At 43.9% G+C, this 23642-nt stretch overlaps 1 protein-coding gene across 8 annotated transcripts in view; it reads left to right on the top strand.

Moving 5' to 3' along the window:
- ETV6 (ETS variant transcription factor 6) overlaps positions 1–23642 on the top strand; it is a 317723-nt gene that overhangs the window by 214490 nt on the left and 79591 nt on the right. For 6 of the 8 annotated variants that reach the window (XM_081589331.1, XM_081589330.1, XM_081589337.1 and 3 more), the window contains exon 3: positions 21056–21220. In XM_081589331.1, the coding sequence (XP_081445457.1) occupies positions 21056–21220 (165 nt within the window). Of the gene's footprint in view, positions 1–12411; positions 12593–21055; positions 21221–23642 lie in introns of those variants that run through there. The other 2 variants (XM_081589338.1, XM_081589336.1) reach the window with 2 other exon arrangements.

The raw sequence follows: 23642 nt of genomic DNA, 5'->3' as shown, positions 1-23642 counted from the left end.
AGTCGCTTCTCCCCGGGCTTCTGTGGGAAATATATGACTAATACATAGCTAGCTCCATCTTTCTTGGAGCTGAAATTGGTCACTGAGTGGAGGAAAGACTCTCGGAGAGATCATCACCATGATCTAGGACTTCGGACATGTCTGGCCTTCAGGCTGAGTCACTCACAACCTGGTGAATTTTTTAAAATTCTGTAGTTTTTTGACATCTGACAGTCTTGACTTTTTCGTGAGAGGAGGTGTGGAAAGACAGTGAAGAGGTCAGCTGTCTGTATTGTGGTCATCGAGGCTATTGTTTTCATCCCCATTAGAAAGTCCTTCCCTTCAGAAGTGTTATCTTCACTGGAATAGTTCCGTAGTCTTGTCCCTAAGAGAAGCTGGGTGTCCCCTGGCTTGAGACCCAGTGCCCACTGAAGCTCAGAGACCTTTGATATTGTGTCTTCCGTCCAGGTGTGGAGTCTGTGCTTCCTACACTTGGGGCTGGCACCCCCTCTGGTGTGATCAGAGACCCCCTCACATTTTTAATTCTTATTGGAATATAGTTGATTACAGTGTTATGTTAGTTTCTGCCATACAGCAAAGTGAATCAGTTATATATATATATATATATCCACTCTTTTTTAGATTCTATTCCCATATAGGTCATTACAGAGTATTGAGTAGAGTTCCCTACGCGATACAGTAGGTCCTTCTTAGTTACCTGTTTTATACATAGTCGTGTGTATATGTCAATCCTAGTCTCCCAATTTATCCCTGCCCTGCTCCCTACCCCCAGTAACCATACATTTGTTTTCTACATCTATTACTCTATTTCTGTTTTATAAATAAGTTCATTTATACCCCTTTATTTTAGATTCCACATACAAGCAATATCATATATTTGTCTTTCTCGGTCTGGCTTACTTCACTCAGTATGACAATCTCTAGGTCCATCCATGTTGATGCAAATGGCATTGTTTCATTCTTTTTTATGGCAGAGTAATATTCCACTGTATATATGTACCACATCTTCGTTATCTACTCTTCTGTTGATGGGCATTTAGGTTGCTTCCATGTCCTGGCTGTTGTAAATAGTGCTGTGATGAACATTGGGTACATGTACTTTTTGAATTAATGGTTTTCTCCAGATATATGCCCAGAAATGGAACTGTTGTATCATATGGAGCTGTATTACTAGTTTTTTAAGGAACCTTCATACTGTTCTCCATAGTGGCAGTCCCAATTTACATTCCCACCAACAGTGTAGGAGGGTTCCCTTTTCTCCACACCCTCTCCAGCATTTATTGTTTGTAGATTTTCTGATGATGGCAGATTTTTTTGATGATGGCCATTCTGACCAGTGTGACATGATACCTCATTGTATTGATAGTTCTGATTTGCATTTCTCTAATAATTAGTGATGTTGAGCATCTTTTTCTGTGCTTTTTAGCCATCTGTATGAGAGACCCCTTAGATCATCACACTTCCACTTACTGACACAAAACCCAGCAACAGTTCACCAAGAGACACAAAGGTTGGTGCTCTTATTTTATGAGACACCAGAGGGATGCTGGCCTTGCTGATAGGAAGTGTTCTGAGATAGAATCTGGGGAGACAGCACAGGCAGCAGCATAGTTTTCAATCTCTTAGAACCCCTGGGAAAAAGCAGAGCAACTTAGTAGCAAGACTTCAACCCATGAGCAGTGACAAAACTAGGTGACAAGATATCTCCAAGAAACAGTGGGGCTTTTGGATGTTAGAACAGGAAAAGCACCCCAAATAGTGAATGCTGAAAAGCATAGAGGGTCAGTCTGAGAGGAACCGCTGAAACTGGGAGTCCTTTTACTGATTCCAAGACTGATGAGTACAAGTAGCCTGCAGGGAGGGGTCTTCCCTGATAGCTCAGCTGGTAAAGAATCAATCTACCTGCAATGCAGGAGACCCCAGTTCAATTCCTGGGTTGGGAAGATCTGCTGGAAAGGGATAGGCTATCTACTCCAGTATCCTTGAACTTCCCTGGTGGCTCAGCTGACAAAGAATCTGTTCACAATGCAGGAGACCTGGGTTCAATCCCTGGGTTGGGAAGATCCCCTGGAGAAGGGAACGGCTACCCACTCCAGTATTCTGGCCTGAAGAATTCCATGGACTGTATAGTCCATGGGGTTGCAGAGAGTCAGACATGACTCTTTGGAACTTCCAGTTTCACTTTGCAACTTTCACAGCCTGCAGGGGAGGTCTAAAGCAGCAGTTCCCAACTCTTCTGGCACCTGGGACCAGTTTCATGGAAGACAATTTTTCCATGGATCTTGGCGAGAGGATGCAAGTGGTGAGGAGCAGCGGTAAATACAGATGAAGCTACACTCACTCTCCCGCTGCTCACCTCTTGCTGTGTGGCCCACTTCCTAATAGGCCGCACACCGATGCTGGTCCATGGCCCGGGGGTTGGGGATCCCTGGTCTAAAGGATCTAGAGCCTTCCAGCCACTGTGACCTCTCGAACTAACCAATCAGGTCCTCCTCTAGAATGACCATGTAGTGAGAAGCTACCTGAAGTGAAATCAAACTGAACAGGATAGGGACAACAGAGACTTAGGGGAATAAAAATGCCATAAGGGAACAGAACCTGGAAATTTCAGCAGTCATATATTTGAACACAACATGAACGTAATGGCAGAGAAGTGAAAATGAAAGTGTTAGTCACTCAGTCGTATCCGACTCTTTGAAACCCCATGGACTGTAGCCTGCCAGGCTCTTTGTCCATGGAATTCTCCAGGCAGGAATACTGGAGTGGGTTACCATTCCCTTCTCCAGGAGCTTTGTAAAGTTAGAACGACACTGTGTTCCAAAAGTTCAGGAAAATGAATTTCACATGGAAACAAGCGATTGCAAAGCAGTGAGGTCAAATCCCGTACAAAGTTTTTATATAAAAAGAAAATAAGGAGCAGACTACATTTCTGAAGAAAGCATGCCAAAAAGACATGGCTTTGGAACAATTCCGAACTGTGACCCAGGTCCAAATGAGCTGAAAGGCATTAAGAAATGATATAAAACATGAGGGAGGGAGAAACCAACATAAATCAGAATTAGGAAAACTTAAAAATTAGATGATAGAGATCAGGAAAGAATTAAAAATAAAAAAAAAATGACGAGTAAACTAGTAAGACTATAAGATGAATATATACAAATGGTAATTTTTAAGAGAAAAACTGGAACATTTTTAAAGTAAAAGAAAAAAAGAGGGATTTCTCTGGCAGTCCAGAGGTTAAGACTTTGCCTTCCAATGCAGGGGCATGGGTTCAATCCCTGGTTGGGGTGCTAAGAACCCACATGTCTGGCAGCCAAAAAACCAAAAGGTAAAATGGAAGCAATATTGTAACAAATTCAATAAAGACTTTTAAAATGGACCACATCAAAAAAAAAAACAAAATCTTAAAAAAAAAAAAGATAAATTTCAAGAGAAAGTGACATATGTTGAAGGGGGACAAAGGCATTTCAATATGTGGATATTAGGAACCTGTGAGGAAGGAAAACAGCAGTCTTGGGTCTGCACCACTCCCATCTCTGCCTCTGCACTCACGTAGCTGTCGCTTCTTCCTTGTCTCTCCTCCATGTTCCCTCATGAGGACCCTTGTCCTTGGATTTAGTGTGTTAGTCGCTCAGTCATGTTCAACTCGTTGTGACCCCATGGACTGCACTCTGCCAGGCTTCTCTGACCATGGAATTCTCCAGGCCAGAATACTGGAGTAGGTAGGTCGCTTTCCCCTTCTCCAGGGGATCTTCCCAGCCCAGGGATCAAACCCAGGTCTCCCGCATTACAGGCGGGTTTTTTACCAGCTGAGCCACAAGGGAAGCCCAAGCATACTGGAGTGGGTAGCCTATCCCTTCTCCAGTGGATCTTCTCGACCCAGGAATCGTACCGGGGTCTCCCGCATTGCATGTGGATTCTTTACCCACTGAGCTAGCAGGGAAACTCCCGAAGAGTCAGAAGCCATAGCCGAAACAGCGTTCAAGTCTTCTTCCTCTCGGTGCCTCTAGCATCCTACCTGCAGGCTGCGGTAACCCCCACCAGCCCTAAAACTCCAGGGTTGTTCACGCTTCCCTTCTGACTCTTTCATCCAACTACCTCACAAAGCTAAGAGGTGAACGATTATACTGATTTGATGTGTTCCTTTTGCTTCCCTGATAGCCCAGTTGGGAAAGAATCTGCCTGCAGTGCAGGAGACCCTGGTTCGATTCCTGAGTTGGGAAGATCTGCAGGAGAAGGGATAGGCTACCTGCTCCAGTATTCTTCAGCTTCCCTTGTGGCTCAGCTGGTAAAGAATCCGCCCGCAATGCAGGAGACCTGAGTTCAGTCCCTGGGTTGGGAAGATCCCCTGGAGAAGGGAAAGGCTACCCACCCTAGTATTCTGGCCTGGAGAATTCCATGGACTGTATAGTCATGGGGTCACAAACAGTCGGACACGACTGAGCGACTTCCACTCTTTACTTTTTGCCAGTGACCCGCTCCACAGAAGGCTCCGTACTTTTCATCCAAAGGGGTGAATAATATACAGCTTAAGCTGGGATGATAGAACCAAAGAGAAAGATATTTTGTGGCCAGGGATAGTCCCTTGGTGCCCCATTGTGCCCTGAGCTGGCCAGAGAGGGTCCACTTTGGCTCCCAGGCCTGCCCAGCCACCCCACTTCCCAGCATCTCAAATCTTAGCCCAGCCCCGGGTCAGGTGTATAGCAGAAGGTATGTGGCGTTGTCTCCAGCTGCGTGCCTGCTGCTCTGTTAGGGAGTAAAGACTTGGTTTGGTTTTTAAATTTTTCTGACTCTGTCTTAAGCCTGGAAATCAGAGGATTAGTAACCTTCACAGCTCTGACACTAGGGCATACAACTGGTAAGAAAAAAAGACTACAACTTTTTTTTTTCTGGGAAAATTTTTTCATTGAAATGTAGAAGTGCTTTACAAGGTTGTATTAGTTTCTTCCATACAACAAGATGAATCAGCTATAAGTATACATATATCCCCTCCCTTTTGATCCTCCCTCCCACCCTACACCATCCCACACCTCTAGGTCATCACCGAGCACCAAGCTGAGCTCCCTGTGCTACACAGCAGCTTCCCACCAGCTATCCATTTGACAGATGCTAGAGTATATATGTCAGTGCTCCTGTCTCAGTTTATGTACTACAACATTTTAAGTGATTACATCTGTGAAAATAGATTCACATTTCCCCACAAATCCTCCAGGTAATGAAGGACCAATGGGATGAGGAGTGGAGTGAAATCTTGACACACACGAATGTGCACACTCACACACACAATTATCTTTAAACAGGGGTTGCTTCTCTGGGTTTGATGGTTATTTTATTTTGTTTTGTGAGGCCTCCGCAAAAACCCTTAAAGTGACTTCATCCTGCCTTGTGTTCAGTCCGCCTGCCCCACATCTCGCTGAGTCAGCATCTGCTTGGGCAGCCTCGGAAAACACTGGAATGCCTCCCCAGGGAAGAAAGTTAGGGAAGAGGAGAAGGAAGACAGGGTCGGGGGAGTGTGGAATTCTTCGTCAAAGAAGACATTTTCCAGGGAAGCATGGTTTTGCCAAGTGTGTTAGGTTTCTTGAACCCCTGGTGCCATCTGCCTTTTTGGACCTTGGATGTGTTTGCTAAGGACTGTGAAGTTAGCATTGTGAAAGGTAAAGGCTTCCTAGAGTCTCCCTATGCTCCATCCTCAGAGGATGCAGTGACCATTTTGACTGAGAAAGGCAGCCTGCTTTTTAATTTTTTTAACTTTTTATTCTTTATTGGGGTATAGCCGATTAACAATGTTGCGATAGTTTCAGGTGAACAGTGAAGGGATCCAGCCACACATATCCGTGTATCCATTCTCTCCCAAATGGATACATGGAGATATATATATATATATGTATGGCTGAATCTCCCCTTTCCTCTGGGCAAGGCAGCTTGCTTTAAAATCCGGGAGAGAAGGGACCGGGCACAGCTGAACCACACACAGGAGAGACCCCGGCTGCCAGTGACAGGGCTCATCAGGTTCTGCTCTGGTTACACTTTGCAAAGGGATGTTCTGCAGACCAGCAGGCACACAAGATGATCTGTTGTGGTTTAAGAGAAGAAAAGCGGAACAGATAAAGATGTGGTACAATGAAATATTACTCAGCCATGAAAATGAACGAAGTTGGATCATTTGTAGAGACATGGATGGACTTAGAGACTGTCACACAGAGTGCAGTAAGTCAGAAAGAGAAAAATTAATACCGTATATTAATGCATATATGTGGAATCTAGAAAAATGGTACAGAGAACCTGTTTGCAGGGCAGTAATAGAGACACAGACATGTAGACATGGAGAGGTGGGGAGGAAAGATGGGAAAGTAGCAGTGGCATATATATATATATATGACCGTGTGTAAAATAGATAGTTGGTAGGAACCTGCTGTATAACACAGGGAGCTCAGCTTGGTGCTCTGTGATGACCTAGAGGGGTGTGATGGCATGATGGCAGGGGAGGGGGGAGATCCAAGATGGAGGGATATATATGTACATACATAAATATTGATTTGCTTTGTTGTACAGCAGAAACTAACACAATGTTGTAAAGCAACTATACCCCAGTAAATTTCTTAAAAAGTGAGGGGACAGAAAGGGTATTCATTCTTCTTTATCCAGACACCCAGAGTGGATCATCTGTGTTCCGCGGCTCTTGCAAATCCAATGAGATCTTTACGTCCTCTGCGCCCCATCCATTTCCACAGAGGAGTAAAAAACCTTGCACCAGCTTTCCCAACCCATTTTGATTTGCTTGCTAAATCTATTTGAGGAGCGTTTCAACTCTCTTCATGTCTATTTTCCTACATATTTATTTCTTCTTAAAATTGGGGTTTGTGTGTGTGTGCATAAATATCAGTAGAGTTGAAAATAAAAATGTGTCTCTCCACCCAGCAATATGAGAAATTCTGCCCTTAATCGCCTCCTTCCTTTAGAAATTCATCTTTCAGTGGTCTCTTTCCATGCCAGCCCAGTTGCCTCGGTGTTCATAGAGTAAGATAATTTGCAGTGATTAACCTTCAACACTGTGAATAAACACTTGCAATATGTTAGCAATGAGTTCTAAAATACCTGAGGACGGGCCATCCCGTATTTAAGGTCAGATGTGTGCATTTCACAAGGAAATGACATCCAAGTTGGCTTTCATCATTTCATTGCCTGTCCCCTCCCGGCCTCCCACCCTTTAGAAGAGTGAGATGAGGGCAGCCTGCCAGCCTCTCTCTTCTCTTCTCCTCCCCCAAAATATCAGGGGAGATGTGTGTGTTTCTCTCCTCAAAGCTAACTTGGTTTTTGCATTATAACCCTACTACATATCATCAGATCTCTTTGCATGTACAAGGCTAAAAAGTTCTCAAATGATTGTCCAAGTGTCCATAGATAAACTGGAGCTAGTCCACAAACTTTGAAATTGCAGGGGAATATTGGTATGCATGGGCCTATGCATTTTCAAAGATCGATTGTTGTCATTCAATCACTCAGTCGTGTCCGACTGTTTGCAACCCTATAGACTATAGCCCACCTGGCTCCTCTGTCCATCGAATTTTCCAGGCAAGAATATTCCAGGCAAGAATACTCTAGTGGGTTGCCATTGCCTTCTCCAGAGGATCTTCCCAACCCAAGGATCGAACCTACGTCTTCTGCGTTGCCAGGCAGAGTCTTTACCACTGAGCCACTGGGGAAGCCCAGAAAGGGTCAGTAGCTCTCACTGAATTCTCAAAGGGGTCCATTATCTCCCAAATTTAAGGATCACTCTAGTCTGTCCTCTTCTCCTTCATCACAACACCATCCCCATTATCTCTCTTTTCAATGTAACTTTAGTTAAAATGTTGATGTTTTGTTTGTTACAGATTTTTTTTGCATTTATTGGGCAGGTCAAAAAATTCCTTCGGGTTTTCCCATAACATTGCACAAAAAACCCAAAAGAACTTGTTGGCAAGCACAGTAGTTTGATTTTAAAATAATGCATTAAAACTATCATTATTGTTTGTGATTCCTGAGCTTTCTGGCACTGCCTTCAATTCTGCACCCGAAGTGAGCGCCTCACTTACCTCACCCTGATCACAGACCTGAGTGGACTCTTAACCTGGCCTTTTTGCCTCCAGCCTCTCACCTGCTCCCTGCCTGTCTCTACATCTCCTTCTGAGCCGTCTTCCCGGCCTGCACACAGATGATGCCCACCCCTCCTTAAAACCCCATGCTGGGCTCATAGCTCCCACCAGACCCTTCACACGGCTCACAAGAAACCTTGCTTCAGCTTCTGAGGCCACAGTGAGCTTCAGAAAACATTTCAGTCTCCTGAACAGATGACAAGGTGAAACACATGTGCTTTGGGGTCTCTGCCCTACCTAGCTCCCGAGAATGCATTGAGCACTTTCCATGGACCAGGTATAATGCAGAGTCCTTTTTAAAAATTATTTATTTGTTTTATTTTTGGCCTGTGCTGGGTCTTCGTTGCTGCACGCAGGCTTTCTCTAGTTGCAGTGAGCAGAGGCTACTCTCCAGCTATAGTGCTCGGGCTTCTCATCGTGGTGGCTTCCCTTGTTGCAGAGCATGGTCTCCAGGTCTCGCAGGCACAGTGGTTGCGGCTCATAGGCTACAGTGTGGAATCTTCCCAGGCCAGGGATCAAACCCGTGTCCCCTGCATTTCAGGTGGATTCTTCACCACTGGACCCCCAAGGGAAGTCCAGTGCAGAGCCTTTGTATGAGTTATCTTACTTCATATTTAATTTTGCCCAAGGAGGTAAATACTGTTCTTGGCCTCATTTTACTGCTGAGGAAATTGAGATCCAGAGACGTAACTTATCCAAGGCTACTGAGCAGGTGGCAGAACCAGTCTTTGAACTCAGGACTGACTCCAAAACCCAAGTTTTTATCTAAAATATTCCATGCCTCTCACCACATTGGGCTTGCTGCCCAAAGACAGAAATGTGGGGGAATCGTCGAACTCATGTTTGTAAGAATGAATAGCGGGCCCTGGGCCAGTTTTGCTGTCAACGGGTTTGCCGATAAAAAACCCCTTTGTGGCTAAAACTGAATGAAAGCCAGCAAAAATCCACAAAATGAAGTTTATAAGGAAATTTTTTCCAGGGACAAGAGTGGGACTTTGGATCAAAACGTGAACGTGTAGTATTATTGCTCTTGGGGGGGTTGGCTGAAAAGACACTAATTATAATCTTCCAACCTCCACTTGGAAACTGAGTGCTGAGATATAGGGTGACCTTGAGGACAAAAATAGGAAATGTTTGAGAACGTCCCATCCCCTAGTGATAGCATCTGTGTACCGAGAGCAGTGATGAACAGATAGCCGCTCATCCAGGGTTAGGGGTAGACCCAGAGAAAGGAGAATGCTGGAGCTTATCAGAGTCCATCCAGGACTGGGGTGGGGCCAGAACTCAGCCTGCAGGGAGGGGAAAGGCATCAGAAAAGACCCCTGGGAAATGCCCTGGGAAGCAGCAGCTTAACAGGGTCTGATGATAGTTTGTTTTATTTTGGAGGGTTTATTTATCCTGAGGGAAGCCCTGCCCCCTGTACCCACTTTGCAGAGGTCAGAAAGGGCTCAGAGTTCTGGATCTGCAGCTAAGCCAGACCTGCCAGGAGTTGAGTTTATGGTTAATTATTCCTAATCCCCTTGCATTTTTGCAGTGCATTTTAGCATTCATTAGAATGCAAGGGGCTTTTGTATCCTTTATTTCCTTTGATGGAGAGGAAGTTCACTAGGCAGATATAGAAAACCAGGAACAATTCTGGTTCTGGGGCCCATTGTGACCTTGGGGAAGTAACTCAACCTCTCTGAGCTTCTGTGTCTTCTGCAGATCCAGTTGTGCCAATGTGAGTTCTTTTCACAGAATAGTTGCTAGGATGGCTAGGTGTGGAAGAGTTACTGACACGGGTTCTTGGCCTCCTTAATCAACAGAAGTTGATCAGGGGCCAGATAAGAAATTCAGGCAAGCCTTTATTGGGGTCCTTGCTGCAGCAAAGGGGAGCAAGAACAAATATGTTTCCTTTCCTTGCTCGCCAAGGAGGGGCGAGCTGGTTCCTTATATGGGGTGAGGGTGAGGGTGTGTCCAGGGGTCGGGCCAGAGGGGTGGCTTAGGTGGTCTGCCCACCCCTTTGGTGGTGTTGAGTGCAGGGGGTATGTGCAGTATCCTGCTTTTGCTCCCAACACCCTGTTTTTGCTCCAGCTCTTCATAAGTGGCTGAAGTTGGGTTTTGGTCTTTTTGTATCTTGTCCTTAATTTGCCCCAACCGTGCATGCACACCATTATTTTTAACCCCTTATTCCTTGTATCCTGTTGCTCAAGGAGATTTGTCCGGGTACAAGCACTGCAACAGTGAGCCTCAGATGCCAACGTGTCTCAGAAGCATCTGGGAGTGGCAGTGAACGGCACAGATCAGAAGTGTCCTTCCTGGTGAGAAGGGTGGTAGGAGAGGGTGGCAGTGACAAGCTGCAGAGCTGTCCCATGGGTAGGTTACTAGTATTGGGGTTCTTGGTCTTACAATCTGACATTACTGGGGGACCATTGTGTGCCAAGCATGATGTGCGTGTCACTGAGCAGTTGCCTTCAGCTACACAATTAGCTATTTGATTTCCCAGAAGGTAGAAGCAGCAGTGAGGGACACTGGTAGTTTGGACTCAAGTCTGACAAATGAGGGATTGATTGGCCAAGTAGAAATGATGGGAAATTTCGGTGAGAATGAAAACATCATCTTGGAATTGGGGAAGGGAATTGAAAGGCATGAGCAGATGTGTTTTCTTGACTAGAAGAAGACAAATGATTTCAGTTGAGGGGAAAAAGTACCTAAGGATCCGTGATCTAAAAGGAGGCAAAACCAAGTCTAAAGAATCAGGGTGCTCTTGAAAGTGAAATTCTGGCATATCGACTGCTCAGGGCATGAGAAGGAAGAAGACAATGAAAGAATCTGATGAAGCTGTTGAGGGGACAGTTCTCTGATGAGCTCCATTCTCCACCATTTTTAAATAGATCTTTTTAAATATAAAAGTAACACATGCTTAATAGAGAGAATTGGGAAATAAAGAATGAAAAGGAGACAGTAAACATCACCTGTCATTTGGTTGAGTGACAGCTGCTGTTAATATTTTTATGTTGCATTATAATATTTTTCCATAAGTTGTTTGAGATTATAATATATATGTCCACATGTTATTTGGTGATTTTTCCATATGAATAGATTATTTTTATAAATATTATGTTATTGGCTGCATCATTTCCTACCAGAGATGTTGTTTATAGATTCCTTAACTATTTCCTTATGGATGTTCCCAGTTTTTTAAACTATTAAAAATAATACTGCAGTGAACATCTTTGTGCATGAACAGTTTCTCTTTGTCTGAAATTATTTTCTTAAGGTAAATTCCCCAAAGTTAACATTTATAGGGCCCTTGAACTATCACCACATTATTTACCAGAAAGATCATGCCAATTTATCTTCCCACTATTTTCTGTGTACCAGTCTAATGAGGTCAGATTTTTTAAGAGGATGAAAGAACAACTTACTGAAAATAAAATTTTTTTTAAATACAAAAAATGAAATTTTGCCATCTGCAACAGCATGGATATAACCGGCAGGTACTTTGCTAAGTGAAATAAATCAGAAAGAGAAAGACGAATACTGTATAATATCACTTACATGTAGAATCTAAAAAGTACAACCTACTAGTGAATATAACAAAAAAGCAATAGACTCACAGGTGTAGAGAAGAAATTAGTGGTCACAGTGGAGAGGATGGAGAGGGAAGGGAAAAATAGGAGGAAGGGGACAAGAAGTACAAACTACTAAGTGTAAATTAAGTTATAAGGATATTATACAACACAGAGAATATGGCCAATATTATATAATAACTATATGTGGAGTATAATCTTTAAAGATTGTGAATTACTGTACACTTATATAATATCCTACATCAACTGTATATCAACAAAAAAATTTGGGGATATATAATGGAGAGATTTTTATTTTTTTTAAGCTTTATTTTGTATTTGAGTATGGCTGATTAACAATGTTGTGATAGTTTCAAGTGAACAGCGAAGGGACTCAGCCATACATATACATGTATCCATTGTCCCTCAAACTCCCCTCCTATCCAACCTGCCACGTAACACTGAGCAGAGTCCCATGTGCCATACAATAGGTCCTTGTTGGTTATCCATTTTAAATAGAGCAGTGTGTACATGTCCATCCCAAACTCCCCATCTAGCCCTTCTCCCGCCCCCTCCAGCAACCATAAGTTTGGTCTCCAGGTCTGTGAGTCTCTTTCTGTTTTGTAAGTTCATTTGTATCCTTTCTTTTCAGATTCCACGTATAAGGGATGACATACGATATTTGTCATAAAGGAGAGATTTTTTTTTAGATCTAGAATCTTAAAGCTAAGTGAGCTAAAAGCAATGAGGGAGATACATAAGAAAATGGTGTGTCTGGAGGGGCAGTAAGAGAACAAGCGTGGTCTCAGCACACAGACTGAGTTAGTGGCAAAGAGAAAACAAAACTGGACAACTTCTCTCTTTCCTACCCCTCTTCCATCAAGGAGGGTGATTGTCAGACTGAAACAGGTAGTACAAACTGCCATAAGGGAATTGAAGCCCAAGGCGGATGAGTTGATTATAGAAACGAATCTAAGTTGTTCTAAATAGATTCAAGGCTCTTGGCCCAGACAGATGACATCCCAGAATAGAGAACTTACAAGGGTGAAAGGTCACTGATAGTGATCCCTAAGGTTTGCAGGAAATGGAAGAGGTCCTAAAAGAGAGAATACGAACCACTGTTTACCCTACGCTCAGAAAAGAAGAAAAGGGAGTATGTACAGACTAAAAATAGCTGACCTGATACAACTTACAGATGAAATTCAGGAGAGATTTTCAAACATGTATGTTATGAGCACTTAGGAAAAAGTTATTCCTTAGGACCCAATCACCTGCTCCTTTTTTTCATCTTATTCAATAAAGGTGCTGTAGATTTTGTAGCTATTGTGTTTCTGGACATCAGGAAAGCATTTTATTTTGGATGGTTCCTTTTATGGCTGAACCAGAAAGATGTAGTCTAAATACTGGAGTATTTAGGTGGGTTGATAATTGAACACCTGTATGCAAATGGAGCCAGGGTTTCCCAAGTGGCACAGTGGTAAAGAATCCACCTGCCAAGCAGGAGATGTGGGTCATATCCCTGGGTCAATAAGATCCCCTGGAGAAGGGAATGGCTACTCATTCCAGTATTTTTGCCTGGAGAATTCCATGGACAGAGGAGCCTAGTGGGCTACAGTTCATGGGGTTGCAAAGACTCAGACGCGACTGAGTGCATGCACACACAAGACCCCAAATGGAGCCAATAACTTGATCAGTATCCGTACAAAAGGAGGTGGCTGGTTTGTCACCAGAAGGCTCTCTTCTCGGCCCTCAGCTAATCAGCACTCTGTCAGTAACCTGTTGAGGTAACGGATGCTTATCAAGGGCAAAGTTGACATGAAGCTGTGAAATATAGACGATAGTAGATACAGGTCTCAGTCTGGAGGGACTGCTGTAGGCTGGAATGATGATGGAAAATGGCAAGGTAAAAATCTCATACTGGTTAATATACTTTCTTCACAGGTGGGTTACAAACAGCAGCTATATATGTGCAGGATAGGGAGATTATGAAAATAATCATGGTAGTAACTATAAAATGCTCACTCTATGCCAAATACTGACCTTTGTATCTTCTATCATTATTGTATCATCTTACTCTATACTAGCTTTATGTCATCTGCACATTTGAGAAACATATCATCTGGATTCAGTGGCACTCGCTTGTCAAGTTGAGAGTTGTCCTCATTCTCCAGCTGAGGCAAGTGAGACACAGAGAGGTTAAGAAACTTGTCCGAGATCACACCGCAGGGACAGAGTTTCCGAGCTGGTGCTCTGTGCCTACTTGCTTAAATACTGTGAAAGTTCACACAATCACTGAAACTTCTCTTTTTTTTTAATCCTGAATTTAATTTAATGTCCTGCCAAAACACCAAAATAAGCTTAGACAGAGAGGCAAGGAATTAATAAATGGGGACTTTGGGCTAGACCGACTGGGTTCAAATGTTGGCTTTCCACTGGGTGTGTGATGTTGGCCAAGTCACTTAACTTCCTAGTGTTCCAGTTTTCTCCTCTGTAAATAAGGTTGGTGAATGTTTCTATTGTATAGGATCCCTGTGGGGATTACATGAGTTACAAACAGAAGACATTTAGAACAGCGCCTGGCACACAATAAATGCTTCTAAGTGTTGGCTGTTCCAGACATCCCTGGGTATCCACGTGGCAGAGTGATTCTAGGACCCGCCCTCCCCCCCGCCAGATATTAAAATCCATAAATGCTCAAGCCCTTTACATAAAATCGCATAGTATTTGCATATAACCTACACATACCTTCCCATGTACTTTAAGTCATCTCTAGATAACTTTATAATCCCTCACACAATGTAAATGCTATGTAATCTGTTGTGGCTACGATGTAAACGCAGTGTGAATAGTTGCCAGCACACAGCAAATTCGAGTTATGCCTTTGGGAGCTTTCCGAAATTTTTTTATTCTGAATATTTTTGATCCAAGGGTGGTTGAATGTGGAACCTCGGCCTAAGGGGCCACTTGAGAATCCATATGGTGGGGTGTTGAGTGGGTCTGATTTTCAGTCCTAGCCCCACCAATTCCGTTTATTGTGTAATGCAGTTTTCTCCTCTATAAAATGAGAAGAATCATCACTGTAGTGAAGACTTGCATAAATGCTCAGTGTTTGCTATTATTATGAATAAAAACATTGTCCAGAGATAGAAGGGTTCTAGTCCTGCCTCTGGTACCACATTTAGAAATGGGAGCCACAGAGGATCTCAGGAGGAGGCAGGCAGGCTGGTGAGGCTCTGAAAAAGGCAGTACCAAACTTCTGTTTGGACCAATGAAGGATATTTAATCCAAAGGCAAGATGACTAAGCAAGGAAGTGGTAGCTCTCCTCACTATGTCAAGGGTGACAGAGTGGTTCTTTGTCATCAGGTCAAGTTATGAGACCCCATGGGAGGTTGGAAAGAGTCAGGGAACCTGGGGCAGCTTGATGAGGGTTCAAACTCAACTTTTCCCAGCTTCAGTTTCCTCATGAGTCAGATGGGTGGGGATTGTCTTCTGTCTTTTCTGCTTCTGTCCTCTAAGCCACTGAATCTGCAGCCAATTTCTGTGTATACAGAACATTTAGGATAAAGGCTGCTTCTGATGAATGTTTACTACAGCAAAAGAGCTTGAATTGAGTATTATGCAAACTAGCAAAATCCTCTAATGACTCTGAGCCCCTGTTTCCTCATCTGTCAACTTGAAGTGAGACTGCAATGGGTTTCACAGGGCTTTTTGGAGAATAACCTGAGGTCATCCATGTGAAAGCACCTTCTTAAAATATGTTTATTATTGGGTAATTATAAGCCATTACCGGGTTATAAATTTTCAAGAATTAGAATATAATAAAAACATTCATAAGCACCAACATCTATTTAAAGTAACTTAATCTGTTTTCCGTGATTTGGAGGAGCCTTCAGGAAGTTACAGAGTCTCTGGGTCATGGTCATGAGCATGGAGTTGCTCTGTAGAAAAAGGTCCTGGCTGCTTAAGTTCTTTGGATTTTTGGATTCACATTAAGTGGAAGCATGTTGACCATATTAAACCCAGAAGGGAATAGAGATCACATACTCTAAGCCCCTCATTTAACAGATGAAACTACTGAACCACAGAGAAACTGAGTGGCGCAGAAACACATGTTACTTAATGGCAGACCTGGGAGTAAGATCCAGGTCCCTGCCTCCCAGCACGCTTTCCATCATTAGTTTAAACACAACTCAGAAAGTCTGAAATGAGGCTAAGCGTGTACTGATGAACGTGGCTGCTCCTTTGAACGTGGAATTGGAGAACTATCAGAAGGAAGTTTAAGGGTCTGGGTATGTCATTAAAGGGTACGGCCCCATGAACTTGACTTGACCCACGTGGGGGAAAAAAAAAAGTGTGGTGGAATGCTTAGTAATTTTCTTAAGCATAGCAGTTCATTTCTTCTGTATAAAATCATTCTCAGCTACCCTCTGAAATTAAATGACATTCCAAATGCAGGTCCGAGGGTGGCTTTCGCAGGCTTGTTATGTGCGCAGGGAGCAATGTGATGTAGGTACAGTATAATAATGGTCTCTGTCTTTCTTCATTAATGATCATTAACATATATGTTCTCTAACTTTATTGTTTTTAGAAAATATTTATTTATTTGGCTTTGCCAGGGTTTGGTTGTGGCATGCTGGATCTAATTCCCTGACCAGGGGTCAAACCCAGGCCCCCTGCATTGGGAGCTCGGAGTCAGCCACTTGACCATCAGGGAAGTCCCTTTGTTGAGTTAATGTTGCAAGAGATAAGTGTAAAACAAGTTACATGTGATGCATTCCTCCATTCCTCCTGGTCTTGCCCTGTGTGCTGTTACACTAGCAACTGTCTACGTAGGATCAGTGTCTGTGCACCAAGTGCCTGTGAGCATGTAGCTGGTGATGCAAAGCCTTCCTGGATGCGTTAAAAGCAGAGTCTCGCCTTCACCTCCTTACTCTTCCCTTGTATAAATGTATTTCTCCGGGGATCTACAGAATTTTTTGCTCTATTTTTAGTTCGTTGATAACTTGAGAAACCTCCCAGGATCAAATCTTGAATAGGGAGGATTCAGTTCACTCAGTCTTTTCTGAATCCCTAATAGATGCTGAAAATGAATCTGAATGGGAAGTACGTGGGTCAGAGAATGTGGTGTGGAAGAGCACAGACTCAGAAACCGAAACGGCCTGGTTTTGAATCCCAGCTCCTCTTGTGACTCTGGCTGCATGCCTTTGGGCAAATCCCTTAAATGCACTGGGCCTCAGTTTCCTCACCGTGATACCTTATCTCATAGGGTTGCTGTGAGCATGCAGTCAAATCAACTGATACTTACAAAGTGCTCAAAATAGTGCTGGATGGTCGAAGTGTTTAAAAAATGACTCTGGGTCCAAGGCTGTAACACGCAGGCCTTAGGGTCTTGAGGTTTGAGGAAAGGGGGCTTATTTTTCCTCAATTAGAGTAGCAAAGCACATCCTACACCAGGATTTTTAAGGAAATAACAGGGGGACTTGACTGTGAACACCAGAGTTTGTTTGTTTATTTTAAATGTATTTATTTTTGGCTGTGCTGGGTCTTCATTGCTGCACACAGGCTTTCTCTAAGTTGCGGCGAGCAGGGGCTACTCTCCAGTTGTGGTGCACGGGCCTCTCACTTCAGTGGCTTCTCTTGTTGCAGAGCATGGGTTCTAGGGCGTTCGAGCTTCAGTAGGTGTGGTGCACAGGCTCAGCTGTCCTGTGGCACTGTGAAATCTTCCCAGCCCAGGGACTGAACCCATGTCCCACTGCATTGGCAGGCGGATTCTTAACCACTGGACCATGCGGCAAGTCCTGAACACCAGAGTTTATTATCAAGCCTCTTTCCAGCTCCGTGAATGTGTCCACATTCTCTCCTTGGAAGAGCGGTGGCGATTCTGATAAATTTGTAGCCTGGCCTCCAGCAGGTACCTTAGTCTGTCAGGGTCACTTTTGTAAAACTGCTGAAATCGCCATGGTGTTTCCTGAACTGACTGGGACTCACTGGGTCCCCTGAGCCCACAAGCCCAGAGCCTTCAGTGGGTCCCCTGGCAAGGGGGTTTCCACGTTATGGTTTAGCTTGCTTCGGGGGCTGGGCTGTAGGAGAGGTTAATGGGAAGTGAAAAGAGAAACAGTTGTTCTCAACCGGCAAGTCTGTTTGGAGTGTGTGACTCTTCTTGTATTTAGGGAAAAGATTACTCATGAGTATTTTCTTCCGTAGAATGTAAAGAACCTCAAATTACTACTTGCGTCCCCCACCCCCTTCTCACCCGCCTCTCTTGTTTCAGCATCTCCTCTGCAGAAACTTCAGCATTTTACTCTCGTTTCCCCTCCCGAGTGGGATTCGGTTCTGTATTTGCCTTGGCACTCGCACTTCCAATAAGCAACCCCATCCTTTTTCCTGTTTCTGACCGAGCATCTTCTGCTCTGTGGTCCTCTCACCGCCAGGCACTTCCTTGGGCCACGCCTGGCCGATCCTCACATTTGTCCCCAAAGGGCTGGCTGTACTCTCGCTGCTTGTGTGAAGGAGAAGAAAAGTCCCTAATAACTAGTCACCCAGCTGTTCCTCTTCAGAGGTGACACCATGGACTGTGGAAGCCAACTCGTAAGGTTTCTTCACTGGTTCAGAAGTTGAGATCTTGCTGAGCCATTTTCATGCCCATCTCCACCTCCCTATGGTCCCAGATATGCATCTTTAAGGTCACTGGAAAGAGTTTAGGTACTTCCTATGTCCAGAACCATTTTTTAAACCTTTTAAAAATACAGTTCTTAGAGATTACAGTTATCACCGAATATTGGCTATATTTCCCCATGTTGTACCATACATCCTTGAGCCTGTACATCCTTTGTACCTCCCACTTCACCCACCCTTATGTGGCCCCCCTGCCACTGGTAACTACTAGTTCCTTCTCTATACTTGTCAGTCTGCTTCTGTTTTGTTATATTCACTAGTTTGTTATGTTTTTCAGATTCCACATATAAGTGATATCATACGTTATTTGTCTTCCTCCAATTTATTTCACTTAGCCTAAGGCCCCCCAAGTCCATCCTTATCCTTATGGACCATTTTCCATAGGCATTGCTTTTTGGCCCAGTCAAGAGTCCAAAACAAAACCCTGAATTCTTTAGTGGCTGTGTGTATTCTAAAGATCATAGAGCAGTAACATATTGTATGGTATTATTTTACAGTGCCCCTTTATTCCCCATGTGAAAAAAAATTATGAAACTCAAAAATTAAGGAAAAAAACTCTATGTTGCTGTATTAGTCACTCAGTCATGTCCGGCTCTTTGCGACCCCATGGACTGTAGCCCACCAGGCTCCTCTGTCCATGGAATTCTCCAGGCAAGAATACTGGAGTGGATAGCCATTCCCTTCTCCAGGGGATCTTTCCCACTCAGGGATCGAACCTGGGTCTTCTGCATAGCAGGCAGATTCTTTACCATCTGAGCCACCAGGGAAGCTCATCTCCAATTCAGTGGCCATAGTTCTTGATCTGTGCCCAGCAAAATGGACCAGTTTCAGAAGGACTCCCCCAGAGCTCAAGGAAACCAGCTGCCATTCTGTTAATCTAGACTTTGCAAAGGAACCACCTGGAAGACAGAGCCACTGGTCCTGCCCAGAGACCCTGGATCTTCTCAAGGGCACTGAGCTATTCCATTTCCTCATCCACCCAGGAGGAAAAGTAGCCCATCCGAATAGACCTGTTCTTTGTGATGCCTGACAGGTGAAAGGTCCTTCTTTCCAGGGTCAGACTGAAGGACACTGTCAGAGCACACTCACAGAGTCTCCTTAGCAAGTTTAAGTAACCACCAATAAATAAGACTGAAGTTCCTCTTAGCAAACATTGGTTCTGTTGTATTTGAGCTGTTAGTTCATACAGTATTTTAGAGAATAAAGCACTCTTGAGCGTCTGGCTTTTAACCCATCAGTTCTCAAACAGTCAGTTTCAGAATTTCTTTAGATCCTTTAAAATTATTGAAGACCCCAAAGAGCTTTGCTCATGTGGCTTTTATCTATCTATGTGTACTGTATTGGAAATTAAAACCGAAAATTTTTACAATTTGTTGTAATATATATCAAAATATGTGTTAACTTGCTGAAAAATAATAAGCCAAGTATATGTTAACATAAATATATATTTATGAATATGTTTTCCAAAACCAAAAAAGTCAGTGAAAGAGTGGCATTGTCTTACATTTTTGCAAATCTTTTTAATGTATAGCTTCATTTAAAAAAAGGCTGGATTCTTGTGTCTGCTTTAATATCACATGCTGTGTAGCTGCTAGGAAATTCCACTGTATGCTCATGAAAGATTGAGAATAGAACAACAGAAAAAACAAATAAACCTCTTCATATTGTTACAAAGAGTTTTGACTTCTTAGACACCCTGAGAAGGTCTTGGGAACCTGGAAGTGTGCCTGGATCACACTTTGAGAATCACTGTTCTCTAAACCACTTGTATGATATGTCAAAGGTTTCCCATAACCATAGAATAAAATGAAAACACAGACTCACAGTCAGGCTTCCAGACAGAGATCCAGCCTGAGCCATCCTCTTGGCCTCAGGGGCCTCTCCCTCCAACCCACTCCCGGTCCTACTCAAAGTTCAAGCGCCACCCCCACCAGGAAGTTCTAACATGAACAAGTATCATGTTATCCTTACCTTGCCCTCTCATTCCCAGAGGCTAGGCTGATAGTGTCCCCAAGACAAGTGAGTTGCTCTTTCTGGAAGACGTTGCAGGGAACACTGTATTATTTGGCATCTCTGGCAGGTCAAGCCCCACTCTGGAACATTCTCACTTCCAAAGGACACTGGGCTGCCATCAAGTCAGTTCTGTGCATGGAATTCTCCAGGCAAAAATACTGGAGTGGGTTGTCATGTCATACTCCATGAGATCTTCCTGACCCGGGAATCAAACCTGGGTCTCCTGCACTGCAGGCAGATTCTCTACCTCTGACCCACCAGGGAAGCCATGTGATTCTACAGGTGCCTCCAAAGCGCACTGACATTATCATGACTCGGCATCCCCTCAGGTGCTTCAGGCCACCATACAGCTGCACCTTCAGGACAGACTGGGAATCCACTCCCTGGAACTTGAGCTGGACAAGGATGAACAAACAGGGCTGTGAGACCTATGGTTCCTTAAAGACACAAAAAGCAGTTCTCTCCCCCAACACACATTTTGCCTCTAAATAAAAAATTCATTTGATATCACACGTTGACACTCATGAAGCTAGAGTTCTACCTGAGAGTCAGAGTTGAACCCTAAGGGCTCTTCAGACATGGAGACTCAGTTTTGTTAACCATTCAGAAATCTTCTCCCTTTGTTTCAACTGTCTAACTGATGAGATCTCTCTTTTCTTTCTGCCTTGCTCTCTCTCCAACAGGCTTGCAGCCAATGTTCTGGAGCAGAGATGACGTAGCCCAGTGGCTTAAGTGGGCTGAAAACGAGTTTTCTCTAAGGCCGATTGACAGCAACACATTTGAAATGAATGGCAAGGCTCTCCTTCTCCTGACCAAAGAGGACTTTCGCTACCGGTCTCCTCATTCAGGTGAGAGTCTGGACTATGGACCTGAGCTCAGCCTGGGAAATCTGGTCTCCAGCGCTGGCCTTTGTCACCATTCACCCTCCCAAGAGATCTCCACATCAGGTCACCGTGAACGCACGGACAGTGACCCTGCTTAGTGGAGGGCGGATCCTGCTGACGTGGGCCAGTGTGAGGGGAGAAGAGGAAGGGTTTCTAGGTCCGGGAGAAACTTTTAGGAGAAGTGACCTAGTTCAGACCTATAGACCCTGAAACTTAAGGGATCCAAGTGTACCACCATATAAGGAAGAAAATCCATTCTTGCCCTTTCTCTCCACCTTGCTTCTGATTCTGAAGTCTTTCAGAAGAGATGCTTGAGAGTGAGTGTAGGATGCAAACTGCTTATTTAAAAACAAAGACAGGAGAGGGCAAGGAATGAGTGGTGCTGAAGCAGGAGGAATAGAAGGGGAAGGAGAAACAAGTGGATGGGTGAAAAGGGCTGGGGAAGGTGGAGATCCTTGTAACTCAGGCAACTTGACACCTAAATTCAAAGGGCTTCAGGTGATTTCTTTTGGAAGTTGTGAATTTTTTGAAGTAATGAATCTTGTATTGCATAGTTTGTGTGTTGGTATTAGTCGTTCAATTGTGTCCAATTCTTTGCAACCACATGGACTGTAGCTCGCCAGGCTCCTCTGTGCATGGGATTCTTCAGGCAAGAATACTAGAGTGGGTTGCCATTCTCTTCTCCAGGGGATCTTCCCAACCCAGAGATCGGACCTAGGTTTCCTGCATTGCCAGCAGATTCTTTACCGTCTGAGCCACCAGGGAAACCCGAATAGTTTGTACAACTCTTGAAGGATCCAAGTGACGGTTTCCTCTGGCTCATCTAACAAGAAAGATTTATCTAAATAAGGGCTCCTAAAACCATATGGAGAAGTTTCCTTCAGTAAGATGCTTTGGTACCTGCAAAATGTATTGCCGATATGGATAAGAACTCAAACAGACTTTCTAATTTCATTTCTCACACTTGAAAGATTCTTTTTTTCTTAATGTTTTTGTGATGTGGACCATTTCCAAAGTCTTTATTGAATCTGTTACAATATTGCCTCTGTTTTATGTTTTGGCTGCAAGGCATGTGGGATCTTAGCTCCCCAACCAGGGATTGAACCCCCTGCGTTGGAAGGTGAAGTCTTAACCACTGAACCACCAGGGAAGTCTCCTTGATGGATTTTTAGAAGTAGAGATTTGGGAACTCCATATGCCCAAGGGGAACCTTGGTCTCGGGTTTCTGCCTCTTGAGGACCCACGGGTCCTCCCTCCGTCAAGTCTCCTTGCTGCCCCTATTTTGATGTCACTTGTCTGGCAGAAACCCTTTCTTCCTTGACTTAAGGGCAAAGGTCCCGCACAAGGTCTTGGCTTTGTCCCCAACTACATTCACCCTTATTTACTCCTGGAGGCCGGCCAGGAGTTAATAAACCAGCTAACCGTCCTAAGGAAATGGCCCATCACACAGGGCAAGATAAGGATGTGTATAGAACTGTAGTGTCGCCCCAGCTTTTCCCAGTTGCAACAGAACCGTTTAGATGAGGAAATGATAAAGGGGAAGTTTCCCCCAGAAGTACAGATGTTCATGGAAACTTGAAAACTTCTACGGCTGAAAACCAGGGCACTGTGAAGGTTTTAGAAGGCACACAGACATACTTGAAACATTTCGTCTCCCATCATTGATTGAGTCTGTAGCCTCAGGATAAGAAAACTGTAAAACAATGATATAAATAAATAAAACCAACCTGAAAGGAACCTTGAGAGTTCCTTTTAATTTAATGCAAAAAGACTTCCCTTTTCTGTTCCATTGGAACCTCAGAGATTGGACTCAAAGGGGCAAAGTTACCCATCTGGAGGGAAAAGTACGCTAGCTGGTCAGTGTTCAGGAGAAGTCATTCATGTCGGGCAAACAAAGGAAAACACAATCATGTGTTTAAGTTGACTTGATTTAGACCTTAGGCATGCTTACCTCTTTGTAAATCTGCCTCTCCCTCCCCTCATATCTCAGGTACTCCCTTTTTTTTTTTTTTTAACTTTTTGTTTTGTGCTGGAGTATAGCCGATTAACAGTGATGTAATAGTTTCAGGTGGACAGCAAAGGGGCTTAGTCATACATATACTTATGTCCATTCTCCTCCAAACTCCCTTCTTATCCAGGCTGCCACAGAAACATTGTCAGGTGCTCCTTTTTGTTGCTGATTTTTTATTTCTCCAGTGACCTCTCAACTTTCCTTAAAGCTGGGAGCAGAGACATACCAAACCTGTCAGTACATCCTTGCCAGTTTGTTGGGTCTTTGCAGGGTGAGCCATGTGGGAGGCTGGAAGGGAGCCCGCCACCCCATTGAGGGCAGGATCACACTGAACCTGAAGGCACAGGCAGCTGGGGAAGGAGAGAGCAGAACGAA

The sequence above is a fragment of the Giraffa tippelskirchi genome, chromosome 4 (genome assembly GCF_054371585.1).
Source record: "Giraffa tippelskirchi isolate mGirTip1 chromosome 4, T2T-mGirTip1v1.2.pri, whole genome shotgun sequence".
Taxonomy (NCBI): Eukaryota; Metazoa; Chordata; class Mammalia; order Artiodactyla; family Giraffidae; genus Giraffa; species Giraffa tippelskirchi.
Note: the sequence above shows the minus strand (reverse complement) of the source record. Positions and strands in the feature narration are given on the sequence as shown.